Here is a 16,005-nt window from a genome sequence, read left to right as displayed (position 1 = left end):
AATACATTCAACAAAGAGTCATTTCAGTTCTCAGTCACGTGGGACTCTTTGATCGTGTCAAGCTACGCTAATCAGTGCTCTGGAGAGTTTGCTCCAGTTCCTGTGAACAGTGGCTAGAAAAAAGCAGGTGCTCCTTAACACTCCTTAACACGGCAGCTCCACAGTAACACAGATGGAAATCCCTTCTCAAAGCGGAATTCTCTTGCCGTTTTAACTCGTGTAAGATTTCAGCGTCCTCAACAATCAGAGAATCTGCCTGTCTTACTGAGAATGTTTATGAGTGACTCTCAAAGCAGATATATTGTATTTTTACAAAGGTATGCACCATTTTAGCCCTCACTCCCTCCCCTATTCTTCAATTTTGACAGGGCTGACCTGTGAATGCACATCCATTGTGTTGTATGCTTTTCCTGTAGGTGGATGAACTGAATAGACACTGAACAAAGAGCATAGCCATTGCATAGCCAATGAGGTCCTCAAAGGACAACAAAACACAATTTACAAATCCCTTGGCCAGGAGTTAAACCCTCTGACCATTCACCCAATCAGCACCCCCCCCCCATACTAGAGAGACACAAATTAGGGGCCAAGTGCACATCACAGAAAGGAGGAAGTCTTGACCACTGCTGAACGAAACCTCCAACACCACCTATGTTCTCCTCTGCTGACGTTTCTCTGCAAGACACAAGAGCAATCCTCTCTGTTCTAAAGTTGTCAACTGTGCTAAATTTATTAAGTCACTCAAACTGAAAGGTAGCCAGGCTTGGCTTCTGAGAGGTAAAACACATTTACAGCACATCAGTAGCATAGAAGGTGGATGAGAGAATTGTTTAACGAAAGAGCTGAACAGTTCAGATTCCATAGACCATGAATGAAGCCAAAGACATTCTTTAATTCCTGTCTCTCAGAACGCAGGTGAACACAGAAAAAATGAACTCAATGCATTAGTGCATTAGTGACTCTATTATACATGTTTACAGATATAGTTCTTTCCCCCATACACAGTGACAGCTAGTCTCATCTACAACTGTAACATACTACAGAGAAGACTAGACCATTACATTTTGTTCAGCAACCTGCCTGTGCATTTCTGTAGCTTTCCACCTCTTCTCCAAACACATCGTACCTGACTCTATTTAGAGTCATACTCAAATTTCTTTTTGATATACTATTTCTGATACATTTTTACAGAACATTTGCAGTAAAGAAACTTGGACTTGCAGTCTGCTGGTACAATTGCCTCTATTTTCACGGTTGTATTTTTCATGTTTAAACTTTTTGGGTGCATTTTTTTCCTTTGATCAAGATACAGACACATTTGCATTCACAACCCATGAACTTCCACCCTCCACAATTCATTCAGCAAAAATAACCATCAGACTAACTGAGGTCAAGATGTCCAGCCAAGTGACTGATAACAACAACACAATTTGAGCTGCTTGGACACCCAGTCTCCCAAAATAAGTAGGGTAACCCTGAAAGTTTAGACTAATTCTTTTTTCCTTGTTTTTTTTTTTAAATAATTTTTTTATTAAAAATAAAAAAATGTTCAAAACTATTCGTTTACAAGGCATACAAAATGTGGAAACGGGGAATGAAAGACAGACCTGAGGTAGATCACAACACTCACATGCGCACCGTTCACATCCTGACCAAAGTAATGCTGGGATTTGCTTCTTGTTCTCATTATTTGGAATTGATCATTTACATTACCATTAGTCATATTCCCGTGTTCCAAATAAAACACTTCCCTTCAATGCAACATGTTTAATCTCCAATTAAACAAAATATCTCTTAAAAAATTTTCTTGATTTTTCTTATCAGTTTTCGTCACAAAATAGGAAAAATATATTCATAAATAGTAATCCTCTCTTTTAATATATATAAATATATACACGCACGCATGCACGCGCACACACGCGCACACACACACACACTCACAAGCACGCACACACACACATGCATGCATGCATGCACACACACACACACACACACACACACATGCACACACACACGCACACACACAGAGCGAGAGTCGCGTGTATCGATGCTGATAATGAAGGTTCTGGAAGGTGAGGCTAAGCCGAAGCTCACGGGGTGAAAGAGCTCGCTGCGATGTTTCTGTGACGTCTCTGCCCGCGACGCCAGGCTGACTGTTAAGGCTGAAAGCTTCCATGGTCATGAATGTAAAGCACTAAAGTACCAAACGCGCCTGCGTGTCCAGCAAAACCGCCGATCAGGATGGGAAGAAAGAAAGAAAACGATACCGTCTGCTGACGAGAGTCGCTGGACACGGCAGAGGAACTTTTTTTTTTTTTTTTAAAGGCTGCATATCGTACATTCACAGCTGTCACGCCATTTTAGAATGCTCCCTGATGGAGAGGTTTAAAGCCAGGCGCAGTCGTGTGGCAACACAGACCACGTTTACACTACTGCGCCCCCTGCTGTACACGTACGTACGTCACAGTTTCTAGTCATTTTTCACTTCAATGCAAAGTACAAGGCAGTGTTTGCGGTGCACATTCTGCTAAAACTGCTCCTTATCAAACAAAGTTGCACCAACTTAACATCTTTGTTTTACTGCAGTATATTTTTCTTTTTTTCTGTCTATTTTCTCTCTTGGCTGTAATTTTGGAAATTGCTTTCAATCTCATGTCCCTACACAATACACGCATGTGTATGTGTATACGTATTGTACCATTTTCATATTATTCCGGTAATCATCTTTCTGACCAAAGTGGAAGTTGCTATCAGAACGCTGCTCAGTGACATTCTGTCAAAATTGAAAAGTGAAAATTACACTGAAAAAAACTGAAAGTCATGAAGGAAATGGAAGCTAAGAGACAGTGAGAAACGTAAGTGAGGTTAAGCAAAAAGACATGAGAGGGACTGTCTCCCTTGTGTTGGCACACACACAGGTTCCGTGACAAAGATTCACAACAATCCACTAAGACTATGAACATTTCCTACTTTTTCTGTCTGTGTTTAAATGGCTGGCTGTGTCCTCTACTGCCCACGTTGGAACACTTCAGTTCAAGTCTAAAAAGCCCACTTTAGTCTACGACAAAACAGACTTTGTTCTCCTCATTTATATGTATATGTTTATATATAGTTCCTTATTTTTATTATATTGTTATAGCATTAATGTTGTTCTCCCCATATACAGTGAGCTCCATAATGTTCGGAACAAAAAAAAAGACATATTTTTTGTTGATTTGGCTCTATACTTTTAGATTAGTGATCAAACACTTCACATATGGTTAAAGTGCATATTTTCAGCTTTTATTTAAGGGTATTTTATACATTTTAGTTTCACCAAGTAGAAATTACAGCACTTTTTTATAAATAGTCCCCCCATTTCAGGACATAATTTCTGAGACATAATGTTGCATATCCTTTGCATCAATGACTGCCTGAAGTCTGTGACTCATAGACATCACCAGGTGCTGAGTATGTTCTCTGTCTTGCTGTTAGATGAAGAACCGTCCAATGAGTTCAGAGGCATTTGCTTGAACTTGAACAGATAATATGCTTCTGTCTATTAGCAGTTACATCAGGCACTTTTAGGTACTTCTTAGCAAACTGAAACTGGCTATCATGTTTTTGCAACTAACTAGTGGTTGACATCTTGCAGTGTAGCCTCTGTAGCTCTGTTTGTGAATTCTGTGGACTTTAGTTACTAAACACGTGCACGCCTGCCTTCTGAAGAGTGTTTCTGACCTGTTGGACAAGTGTTCAGGAGTCTTTCTTCGTTATGGTTAGAATGCTTCAATCATCAACTGCAGAGGTCTTCCTTGGTCTACCAGGCCCTTTGCAATTACTGAGTCCAACAGTGTTCTATAGGCCTAAGGTTTTGCCAGTGCAGCTGACTTTTGTTTTCTTATTTCTCAGCCTCATAATGGCTTAACTTAACTCTACATAGTAAAACCAAAGTGTATAAAAATAGCCTTTAATAAAAGCTGAAAATGTGCACTTTGATTCAAAATTCTAAAATTGAGGAGCACAGAACCAAATCAAGAAAAAAATAACAGGTCTTTGTACCAAACATTATGGAGCTCACTGTACTCATGTATGTATGTATGTATAGTTTCTAATATATATTAATACTGCTAAGCATATCAATCTGAATGTCAAAACAGTCTAAAAAAAATTTCCTTTCAACCACGACCCCTCACCCTGTCCAAAGTTCCCTCCATTCCTGCCCGTCATTGTAAACATTCATTAACACAGTTTTTCTCTTTTACTATTTCCATTAGGCCTATGTTAGTCAGGGCAAGTCAACTCTTTACTGTGTAAGTAGAGATAGCAGGTACCATGTCTTGGCCTTTTTGTCCTCTCCCTATTTTGCTTTTACAAATGTCACCTTTACACTTTCCCCCCCCTCCTCTCGCCCTCTCTGAACTGGCAGCCTTTGGCTCACACATTCCTCGATAAAGTTCTTTGGTTTTGTTCCCCGTGCCACTGGTCCGCCCCCTCGGTCTCTCCCCGGTTGGAAGGGCTACATTCATCGGCTGTTGATCGCTGATGCTCGCTGGGGCCGCTCTGGTGGTCACTTGGAGTGGTGCGGCGTGGGAGCTCCCTGCTGATGCTTCTGTTCCGACTGTTTCACTTGCTGTATAATCTCTCTGATCTTTCTCTGCGCTGTCTACGGAATCGAGACAGGGAGAACAGCTCTAATATGGGACGTGCTCAATTACAAGTGAGCACATGAGTACTTCAGTGGTGAACAGAAAAATATTATTGTGATAGGTTCAAGGTGACACCAATGCATTTCTCCTAAAAAAGCAACTTTTTTTTAGCAATTACAGAACTTTGGCTTAAAAAAGAACAAATAAAACATTATAAAAAAGAAGTATTCCTGTTTTATATCTGTTCAGAACATCTGCAATTCTACCCTGTTCCAAAAAACACAGAGCGTTTGTAAACATTTTTCTTGAAGAGCAATAAAAAGCCTAATTAAGGCAAAGCTGGAATCAGAAGATTGTTAATTATTAACAGATGGGGCAGACAGCACCAGAGAAATTTAGGAGCACATTCCTTAGAGCAGTCTGGTCTGTAGTACACACACATAGCCTTCACGCTTTAGCCCACAACACTAATAACATTGTGGCAGGGCTCGGTTTGTGGGAGAGGCTCAGGGCAATCGGAGGACCACGCCTACTATTTAAGTAGGCACACACACCTGGAGTGCATCAATAATTAATCCCGGTATTTAAAGTGTGGTTTCTTCCCAGTAGGTGTCTGTGACTGGGGAAAAATGCAACCTGAGAGAGAGGAGAAGGTTCCAGAATGTAAAAGACTGAAAAGTTGTTTTGTAGAGTCGGTTATTTTTGTCTTTGTTATTTTAGCTTATTTCTTTTGGAAATTGTGAGGGGGAAGAGTGAAGACGTCCGTTTATTTGATTTCATGTTTGCGTGGGTGCGGTCTCTCTCTCTCCATGCGGTGTTCCCCGGCACTGTCGCATCTCCCTCCCAGGGGTATCACGCTGGCGTGACAAACATGTTTGTGTTGGAGACATGCGTAAAATGCACAGAGAGAGAGAAGCCTATTCTGAAGGCTCACTAAGAGAGGCAGTGTACTGCACCGTCTCTATATACTTGCGTGTGCCATTACTAATGTATTAAACTGTGCTATCTGACTACATTTCATGGCCGTGAAACAGCACTTGCATACTTGGTCTCTGAACAGACCACAAAAACAAACACAAGTGTATAAACGAATGAGTCACGTTGTCCATAGCCCTTACCTGACTGGCAAAGAAATGCCCGATAATTTTTACAAAGACCTCATCATTCTCATCTGGAGTTTGGTCCCGCGGCACAATGACCTCAGCGCTGGTTAGATTCTGCAGCTCGTTAACCTGCAGGGGGAGACATTGAGCACTGCTGAGCCGAGTCCTTTCCCCTCCTCCCCTTCCCTCCGTGAGAAAGCCGTCGAGCTGCGGCCAATCGCGGCCTTCGCACGCACCGTTTTGCCGCCCTTGCCTATGACCCGTCCGGCCGCAGTCGAGGGGACTTTGATGTGCGTCTCCAGTTTCACCTCTTCCTTTGCTGTGAAGAAGTTCTCCTCTTTCAATTTCCCAAAGATCCTGCCTTGAGCCTGTTCACAAAACAGCAGTACAGAAACTCAATTACAAGCAGCACTTGCTCACACGGCCTGCGAAAGGCCGTGTTCTGTTAGCAATTACAAAGCTACCCCTACCCCCGAGACATCCACAGGCCTCTTGTCTCTCATGTGGTATTGCCCTAACCTGCGAGGGCAGAGGCGTACCGCTTCAGAAAAAACACAGGAAGTACAGAAGAGGCTTCACCTTAAACTGGGCCTCAGGGGGTCCAGTGATGATCACCATTCTTTCAGGGACGTCAGGAGTTTCTGCGGGGGCAATCTGGAAATGCACAAAGTCTTCATCGGCAACCCCATTAAGACTGCGCTGATTTAATCTGACCCTGACCGTGAAAGCCTGTACCCTCTGGAGGAAAACCACATTACACTCTAACCATTGTTATCCAATCACAGAAAGGCAAGCTAATACCCACCCCCTGGAGTAAAAAGTTACAAGCATCAAGTTACAAGGATCAAACCGAGCAAGTCCGCGGACTGGGTGATCAATACATCCCCAGGTTGAGGCCTTCATGCTATAGTATAACGGGTAAGGAACTGGTCTTGTAACCTAAAGGTCACAGTTTTGATTCCTGGGTAGGACACTGCTGTTGCACCCTTGAGCAAGGTACTTCACCTGCATTGCTTCAGTATATATCCTGCTGTATAAATAGATACAACAGAAATTCTATGTAAAAAGTTGTGTACGAGCATCTGCTAAATACCTGTAATGTAATATAATGCAATGGAGCAAGCCAAGTCCCATGCAAACAGACATTTCTTCTGTAGTTACTAGTTACTATCCTGTATCTTGCTGTTAGTTAGCTATTTGAATCCAACACTGGCCAGTTAGTAAAACACAAAGTCATAAACCACACACTGAGAGCTCCAGTAAAATATTTCAGTCCAGGAAGGCAGGTATGTGATCTCTTGGTGAAAGATTTGGTGACCTATGGGCTGAGCTATGTCTTTCTTCAGAGGCAGGTCTGATGGCGGTATCAGCGCTGAAAGTGCCTCCATGAGGGTGCCAGCCCCTCGCACCCTTATGTACACAGGCTTGTGGGGAGACAGCGCCTTTCTCATTGGGCTCAATGGGTCCACCTGCAGGCCCAGCTACCACTACCTCTGTTACTCCTGTTTGTGTGGAAGGGACAGACTGCAGGCGAGGCCTACCTTAATGGAGGCACCAGCAAAGCGGGCTAGCTGCTTGATGTGCTGCCCCTTCTTTCCGATGAGCGCACCCACGGCCTGAGTCGGGATAAAGAGGTACACTACCTCCTGTTCAGGAGCCTGCTACACACGGATTACAGTTATGAGTAGGCACGTACATGTATGTACATACATACAGACAGAAAGACAGAGTTACAGGCTCACATACATACACACATACATACATACAGACTTACAGACATACATACACACACACATACATACATACATACAGACAGAAGGACAGACTTACAGACATGCAGGCACACGTGCGCACCCAGACACATATGCGCACACACACACACATATGCGCGCACACACGTACAAACCCAGATGCATATACACACGCACACACACACACACACTTTGTGTTTGAACAATAAGAAAAGGATGTGATTAAGTGTAAACTGCAGGAAGTTATAGACCAGTGAGGAGGGGAAGTGGTCTGTTCACAATATAGCAGTAAAAGGTGTTTACACAATGAGATCTGAGCTGTAATAACTCCAAAATGTCCTCTCTTCAGCCAAACAGCACAATGCCAGAGAAACGAGCGACAAACCTTTTCCCACAGAAAACACCCCTATCAAAGCCTCCATTCAATGTGTTTCCATTTTCAGATCACATCCTTCCAGAGTCATGACAAAACAGCACCGCCAGAGGGCGCTGTTGGATTGCATTTGAAGCCGTGACTATGACAAACTGACATTTGTACATTTCCCCTGAAATGTTAGCCTTTGTCTTAGAGAAGATTGCCCTGAAACTCAATAAAATGTATTCTACAATAAGACAAATGGAGAATCTACACGTACGCTTGCTCTCTGTGTTACACTTACATGACGTGTATCATAAACTGATGTGCAGACAGGAGGTAATGGGATGGGGACTTACTGAGTGCTGGTGGGAAATGACGCTGGTAGGCGGGACCCCGTACAGGCTTCCAACATGCGACGAGTGACTCTGGAGTGACATAGGGATTTTGGTCAGAGTTTTCAACAACCAAAGCACTCACCTTCAGTCACTGAACAAAAACCCTGTCTTCATCCCTTCCTGTATCTTTCCATCCTCTCTGTCGCTTCGACTATCCTCTCTACGATTACCTGTACTGTCATTCCACCATGCATGTCTCCATCCCTCCCAAAAGCTCCCTATCTGTTCACACAGGACTGACTTGCGCTTGGAAGCGTTTGGTTACGGGTGCGTTACTGGTCACAGCCAGCAGAGGGTGCACTCACTATAAAGGGGCTGTATCCAGCAGCGGGCGCAGGCGCTGCTCCTCGGGGTGCCGCTACCGGGGGCAGGACCGACAGGCCGGTGGAAAAGATGCCTAGAGCGTTCAGGTTCAGACCAGGGATAAGGTTGGTCTGTTGCTGCGTGAGAATCAAGAAAAAGTCACCTGTCAATCAGAATCACAGCAAACAGGAACAGCACATTTCCTCCGACATCACGACATCATGCCACGTACTGTAATACACTACGTTATCTGCTAGATGGCGCTAAGAACTTTAGAATGTTACATCCCTACACCGTAGTTTTCAGAAAATCCAGACCTGGAACCATAGACATGCATATTTAACTAGACAGGAGAGCACGCCTTCAATTACCCTAAACTTGTGAGGTCCCGGCAGTAAGCCTGTACTGCACGTGTTGAGGGATAAATACCGAAGCTCCCATTAAAGCGAAATGGGGATATCAGACTTTTGAAGGCCAAATAAAACCTCCTCAATGGTATTTTGAAATGCGATGGACTACCATTAAGCTTGCCGATAAATATGCATTATATAATAAAATATGCACGTTTTAATAAATATTTTCCCAACACTTCTCGACCAAAACAACCAACGTTTCAGAAACTGTTGCACATGACGAAATTTATGATGATAAAAAATGGACCGATGAGGTTTTCCTTGGTTGTTAAATCACCTTGGATTTCTACACTGAATTCAATGGGCAGCAAGCACTTTTGCCCTCAAGCATGCGCAGTAGAGGCTGTTTCCCGTTACTTCCTAGGCTTCACTGCCCAGCCCCTCCTACCCTCTCCAGTTTCTATGTACGCTCTATGCCTGGAACACTCCTGTTAACAGGAAATAGCCCAGAGGCACAGCCCGCTGCTTAACATAAAGGAAGAGGCGGGACTTTCGACTGAAGCAAATCACCCTGTGAACAATGACAGGCCACACCAGCACAGAAAGCTCATTTAAAGAGAAATGACTGTCTGACGGAGGCAGTTTTACGGGCATAATTAAAGCCGTAGTCATGTGTATATAAATTCGGCCTTTTGTGCGAATGCCTTCAGGCTGCGCTGTCTACGGTCGTCCGCACAGACTGGAGGACGGATGAAGCAAACGGAAAGAATGCGGCATCACTCATCCCCCCCCGGGGCCGGTGACGCTGCCGTTATCTGCGGAGAGCCGGGTGTGGAATGAGCGTGCCGGGAACAGCGGCCACGTCTCCCCGCCAGCGCAGCGGAGAGGGGGGTGGTGAGTCAGGAAGAACCGCATCAGATAAGACACGCGATCCGCAGCCTGGCGCAGCCGATGCGCCGCACCACAATGGGCACTTGATACCCCAAGTGACTGGCACAGCCGTCAGCTGCTCCGCCCGCAGAGCCCTCCTCTCGTCCGTTCGCGTCTCCTCGGGGAAGCGCGCGGTCGCCACGGCGCCCATCGGACCTGCCTCCCCCCCCGGGCCCCCGTAACCCCGCCCACCCGACCCCCGTAGCCCCGCCCACCCGACCCCCGTAGCCCCGCCCACCTGACCCCCGTAGCCCCGCCCACCCGGCTCACGTTAATAGCAGCGACGTCGTTCTCGTAGGCCTCCCTCAGCTTGCGCATGATGTCCGCCTCCGCCTTGCAGCAGGCCTCCACGCCCCCCTTCACCGTGATGGTCCGCTCCGGGTTGTAAATGGTCAGGTCCTGTAAGCTGGGGGGGGGGTGCAAAGTCTATTACACCACTTAGGGGGGGAGGGACGGAGACGGGCATCAAGGGCGTCGAATGACAGCGGGAGCAAACGCTCCCCAAGCTCCTGCTGCCCTCCCCAAACTCCGCCCCTCCCCTCCCGCACACCTGTGGCCGACCCCGGCCCCGGTCGCCTCACTCCAGGCACCTTCAAGCGCCGATAAACCCGGACAGATCAGGCATGATCAAACGATGCCAGAGCAGTGCTGGGGAGTCACGACTCCACAGGAACTCATTCCTGCCGATTGCTGGACCTCACAGAACCACACGATCACAGAGAATCTCCGCAGGATCACTCAAGACATGCAGATGTGACTGTGAGCGATGGGTTTCTCTCTATCTTCTGCTCTCTTGCGGTCATTATGAGCGGACCTACACAGACGTGAGTAATTCATTACTCTGAATGGAAAGGATTGGGGAACACAGACCATTAAATTGTTGTAATCAACATGTTCCGACTAACGCTCTCAGGAGCAAAAGATTCTGCAATCAATTGCTTAATTCAGAGCGGTAATGGACAGAGCCAGGAAAATGCCAGCACATGTGGCTGTGCTGAATGAGCTGTAGCAGAGAGAACAGAAAGACAATCCTATATGACCGCATATCAGATTATAGCTCCATTCAGCCATCATTTCGGTGGAGCGGTGCAATGGACTCGCTCAGTTAAATTGACTTTATCCAGGCCCGTAACTGAGGACGCAATACAAATGAATGTCTTTCATTTTTGTACAAAATATGCTTGCGGAGTCATTACTGTGTTTATGCAGGCAACTGATGAGTATTGTGAAATTTTCGTGGTTTTGTAAGAAATGATCCATGCACCATATCTCCAAGTTAATATTAAAAGAGTCAATAGCATACTATAGTGAAGCACGCTTTCCTGTGATTACCCACAGTCCTCTGCTCTGACAGCGGGCTTGCATCTCTCTGGAGAAGCTCAGTGGCAGGCTGCAGGTGGGATGAGACAGGATGTGATGTAAGGGGACGGGGACAGGGCAGCGCACTTACGAGGATATGGTGATTTTGGTCCCAGTCTCCTGCTCGATCTTTTTCAGATTCCTGCCCTCCTTCCCAATTAGCCGCCCCACGAGACTGTTGTGGGCCAGGATTTTCAGAGGGATCTCTTCAGCACTGGGGGGACAAAAAAGAATTCAGCCACGGAGACCACAAGTCATTGAAGGGGGAAGGAGGGGGGGGTATGTGGAGTGGGAGACTGTGAGAATTTGGGGTCAGTTTTTGAGGGATGTGGGGGGGGGGGTATGTGGAGTGGGAGACTGTGAGAATTTGGGGTCAGTTTTTGAGGGATGTTGGGGGGGGGTATGTGGAGTGGGAGACTGTGAGAATTTGGGGTCAGCTTTTGAGGGATGTGGGGGGGGGGTATGTGGAGTGGGAGACTGTGAGAATTTGGGGTCAGTTTTTGAGGGATGTGGGGAAGGGGGTATGTGGAGTGGGAGACTGTGGGAATTTGGGGTCAGTTTTTGAGGGATGTGGGGGGGGGGTATGTGGAGTGGGAGACTGTGGGAATTTTGGGGTCAGTTTTTGAGGGATGTGGGGGGGGGGTGGTATGTGGAGTGGGAGACTGCGAGAATTTGGGGTCAGTTTTTGAGGGATGTGGGGGGGCGGGGGTATGTGAAGTGGGAGACTGTGGGAATCTGGGGTCAGTTGTGGTTGGGCGTGGGGGAGGGGTGTGGTCAGGAAAAGGAGGGGGCGGAGCCAGTGGGCGGGGCCTCACTCACGCCTTGGTCTCGCTGGCCTCCTTCTGCATGATGTCCAGGATCATGCGGCAGGCGGAGGAGCAGCCCTCGGGGGAGGAGTGGATGGTGATGGGCTTCTCCGCCGCGCCCGCGTTCTCCTTCCGGTGAATGTCCACCCTGCGGGAGGAAGGACAGACAGACGGACGGACGCTCTGTCACGGCATTCAGAAGCTCTCCGGCAAAGCGCAGCTGGCAGGCGTAGCCTGAGAGCTATCAGAAAGGAACTTAAATAAACAGTCCCCTTTCCCACAATGCCATGTTGAGCAGCTAGTTTAATAACTAATGATGGGCCATCCATTTATGGACTGAGCACGATCCAGTAATTTATAACAATATGGACCAGGGCACTTAAAGAATGGATGGTGATACACAGCAACAGAGCCGTGTGGGAGGGAAGGAGACAAGGATTAAGCACCATTTAATGTGTCAGTCGATGCCTTCCATGAAATGAGCAATACCATCTTGGAGTCAACACACAAATGCTCAGTCACTCACGCCCCGTAATGAACTGTGTACAACGAAAGGAGCGCGTGATAAAAATAAAACCAGATGTCTGAAAATATTCTGGATTTTTCATCACCTGTCTCTCAGAATCAGAAAGAAGAAGCAGCACGCCCACCACATCAACAGCGCCAAAAAGGTCAGCGAACACCGAAACCGCCTTTTGTGGGGGGACTCTCTCTCTCTCTCTCTCTTCATCTCCATGAGAACAAAGGAAATGAACACTCTATAAAATAAGAGTCTCCACTGCCATGCATTACATACGGCTACAGACTGAAATCTGAGGAGGCATCGAGGCTGCAGTGTTTCAGCATGGCTGTGATCATAGTTCTGTACAATAAGAGTCAATAAAGCAGAGAGGGCTGACTCAACAGCTCAAATAGCAGACGCACGCGTGCATATGAAAGGAAACGGGAAACAACAAACCGTATAATCACAACAAACTGAGAAATTACCCGCTACGCGCTTCACACACGACCACAGATGGAAAAGCTGCCATGTGCATTTTCATAAAGAGGAATACAAAAGCGCACAATGTTAATCTTCTGGTACAGTCCTTCAGCATTCAAAATGATTCATAATTACTGAACGCATCCGTGATATTAGTTACCTTTTGAAAAAATGTCAGATATTCAAAAAACTACCGGATATTCTGCGGCAAAATGCCACCATATATGGAAATAAAGATAATTAAGTTAATGCTTCTTTTTGTATGCTGTGGAATAAGCCCCGATGCACTCTAGCCCTGATGCACCCTAGCCCTGATATATCTATGCCCTGATGCACCCTAGCCCTGATATATCTATGCCCTGATGCACTCTAGCCCTGATATATCTAAGCCCTGATGCACTCTAGCCCTGATATATCTAAGCCCTGATGCACCCTAGCCCTGATATATCTATGCCCTGAAGCACCCTAGCCCTGATATATCTAAGCCCTGATGCACCCTAGCCCTGATATATCTACGCCCTGATGCACCCTAGCCCTGATATATCTAAGCCCAGATGCACCCTAGCCCTGCTTCAAGAACATTGTTTGCAGCAACCCAGAATCATAACACCATACCCACTGCCCATATTCAGCACCACACCGAACTGACACATGAAGTGACTGCACCCTTTATGAAGAAAACAGAAAACAGAGAGAAAAGCAATCTTCAGTACGCTGTCTCTCTAAATGATCCAGAGCTAAACAAACATTAAATTAATTAATTTGCGCTACTGTGCTGGTACTACTGACAACGTGTAAAGCACTGTGACCCATTTATTGAGACACCTATAAACCTCCGGTGAACAGAAAGCAGCACAGGATCCCAGTAGAGAAAGTGTATGGCTGTACACTCTGCAGACAGTACAGCACCATTCGATCGAAATGTATTAATGGAACTGTGGTGTGCAGCTCATGGTCAAGCCGGCGAGGAAGGAACAAGCCCACAGGCAAAATACTGCATGACAAAAGACCCACACCAGGCTACTGGAAACACAACTTATGTACACAGTCCACCACAGAAAAGCTATCCCCAAGAGTAGCTAACTGTGACTGCTTTGGAGCAGGAGAAAAGTCACAAAAAGCCACTCAATGATCTGCCTTCTATGTAGACATAAAAAGACGATGATGGTCATCACCAAACGTCTTCATCGTAGCAAAACAGTAACGGTTGGACACCTGCCTTCCACAGAGTGATTTGCAGAGCAGTGACAGCAACTGTTCCGGCTAGTAAATGCACTTTAGCCAGTCCAGGAAAACCATTCTGTATTCAAATGGGCACATGTGAAGTTTTCAGTGACAGTGTGTCTGAATAATGGAAAAAAAATGAAGATAAACACACAGAGGCATATACAATAACTCAAACGGTAGCCCCCTGTAGACAAAGTAAAATCTCTCCCGTTTCTATAGATCTAAGGAGGGGAAGCATTTCCTATTCGCGTTCTTGTTAAATGTGACAGCACCATCACATTCCACTGCCACAGAAAACCAAGAAAACCTTTTCTCCAGCGTCTAATGAGTGCTGCCGGATGAAAATTATTTTTCGGCTGTTTGTTCACCTGAGACCACATCACATGCTGAATTCTAGTTGTGCAGTTCATACTGTGATACTCGCCACCAGGGAATTTTGCCAGTAAGTGGCTGTCAAAAAACTACAATCCCACAAAACAACTGTTCTGTACAATGTGACCAATAACCACAAAATGTGATATAAAGAAAAAGCAGATAAACCTTTTCAGGCAAGTGAAGTTTCAGTAGGGTCGTCTGTGCCAACTGCCGTGAGTCATATTGGCTTGGGTATTTTAAAACATCCATAAAAGAATAAAACACTAACCAATAAATTATAAAAGGTAGTCACCAATAAATGTGTCTACACTGAGTAGCTTCAGCAGCAGTGTGCCATTTACAGAGTACAAATGGTCACAGTGTCACACCCCCCTGTGTCTGACAGAGGGTGGACAGAGAGACAGGGAGAGAGGGGAGGGAGAGACTGGTAAGAGACACAGTTTGGGTCAGCATAGGCAATGTAGTTTAGGACAGTACATGTGTTTGGGTTAGTATACTGTAAGTCCTGGAGTTAGGGTCAGTCGAGGTGTTGGTTTTGGGTTGGTACAGGTTCTGGAGTTTGGGTCAGTAGAGGAGCTGGGTTTGGGTCGGTACAGGACCTAGAATTTTGGTCAGCAGTGGAGTTGGGTTTGGGTCCAAGAGTTTGAGTCAGTAGACGAGTTCAGTTTGGGTCAACAGAGGAGTGTGGTTTTGGTCGGTACAGGTCCTAGTGTTAGGGTGAGTAGAAGAATTGGGTTTGGGTCGATACAGGTCCTGGAGTTTGGGTCAGTACAGGTACAGGAGTTGGGATCGACACAGGTTCAGATTTTGGCTCAGTACAGGTTACGGAGTGTGGGCCAATACAGGTTCCGAAGTTTGTGTCCTTACTGGCTGTGGAGTTTGGCTGACTTACTTGGACTGGGTCTGCTTGGTGACGTTCTTGATGGTAAGCCCGTCTTTGCCAATGATGGCACCGACAAACTGCGTGGGGACCAGTATGCGCAGAGGGAAGTCCTGGAGCTTGTGGCGGGACCCCCCGAGGCTTGCTGAGGGACCAGGCTGGGGGCCATCCTGGTCCCGCGATGACCGCCCCCCTCGACGCGAGCGTGGAGCCTGGGGGGGCGGGGCCGCATCCACATCCTGGATGTACGATACCCTGAAGGAGTAGTCTTCAAACTGGTGTCCTGTCAACTTCTCAATGGCCCTGATGACAGATGGAGGGCAGTTACACACACAGTGACACACACATATGTACACATGTACATACACACATACACGCCACAGACTGTGGCTGCCATGATAATCTTAATCTTAATCACTACTAGGAATACACAGTGATAAACCAAGTGATTCAATGCAGCACCTTAATTACACACAAGAAAATGGCATCCAAACAGTGTTTCAAGAGCATACAGGAAATAAATGTATCTATTTTTTTATTAAACAAAATAAAAAT

General features: G+C 46.2%; 1 protein-coding gene across 3 annotated transcripts in view; it reads right to left on the bottom strand.

Moving 5' to 3' along the window:
* Positions 1–2,305: 2,305 nt before the first annotated feature.
* igf2bp2a (insulin-like growth factor 2 mRNA binding protein 2a) overlaps positions 2,306–16,005 on the bottom strand; it is a 59,907-nt gene continuing 46,207 nt past the window's right edge. The window contains exons 6-16 of one of the 3 annotated variants that reach the window (XM_035409569.1): positions 15,463–15,753; positions 12,000–12,134; positions 11,272–11,394; positions 10,092–10,227; positions 8,541–8,675; positions 8,197–8,265; positions 7,273–7,392; positions 6,311–6,385; positions 5,968–6,099; positions 5,747–5,860; positions 2,306–4,645 (exon numbers count right to left, since the gene is read on the bottom strand). In XM_035409569.1, the coding sequence (XP_035265460.1) occupies positions 4,550–4,645; positions 5,747–5,860; positions 5,968–6,099; positions 6,311–6,385; positions 7,273–7,392; positions 8,197–8,265; positions 8,541–8,675; positions 10,092–10,227; positions 11,272–11,394; positions 12,000–12,134; positions 15,463–15,753 (1,426 nt within the window). In that variant the 3' untranslated portion in view covers positions 2,306–4,549. The other 2 variants (XM_035409570.1, XM_035409571.1) reach the window with 2 other exon arrangements.

The sequence above is a fragment of the Anguilla anguilla genome, chromosome 3 (assembly GCF_013347855.1).
Source record: "Anguilla anguilla isolate fAngAng1 chromosome 3, fAngAng1.pri, whole genome shotgun sequence".
NCBI classification, from domain to species: domain Eukaryota; kingdom Metazoa; phylum Chordata; class Actinopteri; order Anguilliformes; family Anguillidae; genus Anguilla; species Anguilla anguilla.
The sequence above is the reverse complement of the archived record's forward strand: the minus strand, read 5'-3'. Positions and strand labels throughout refer to the sequence as shown.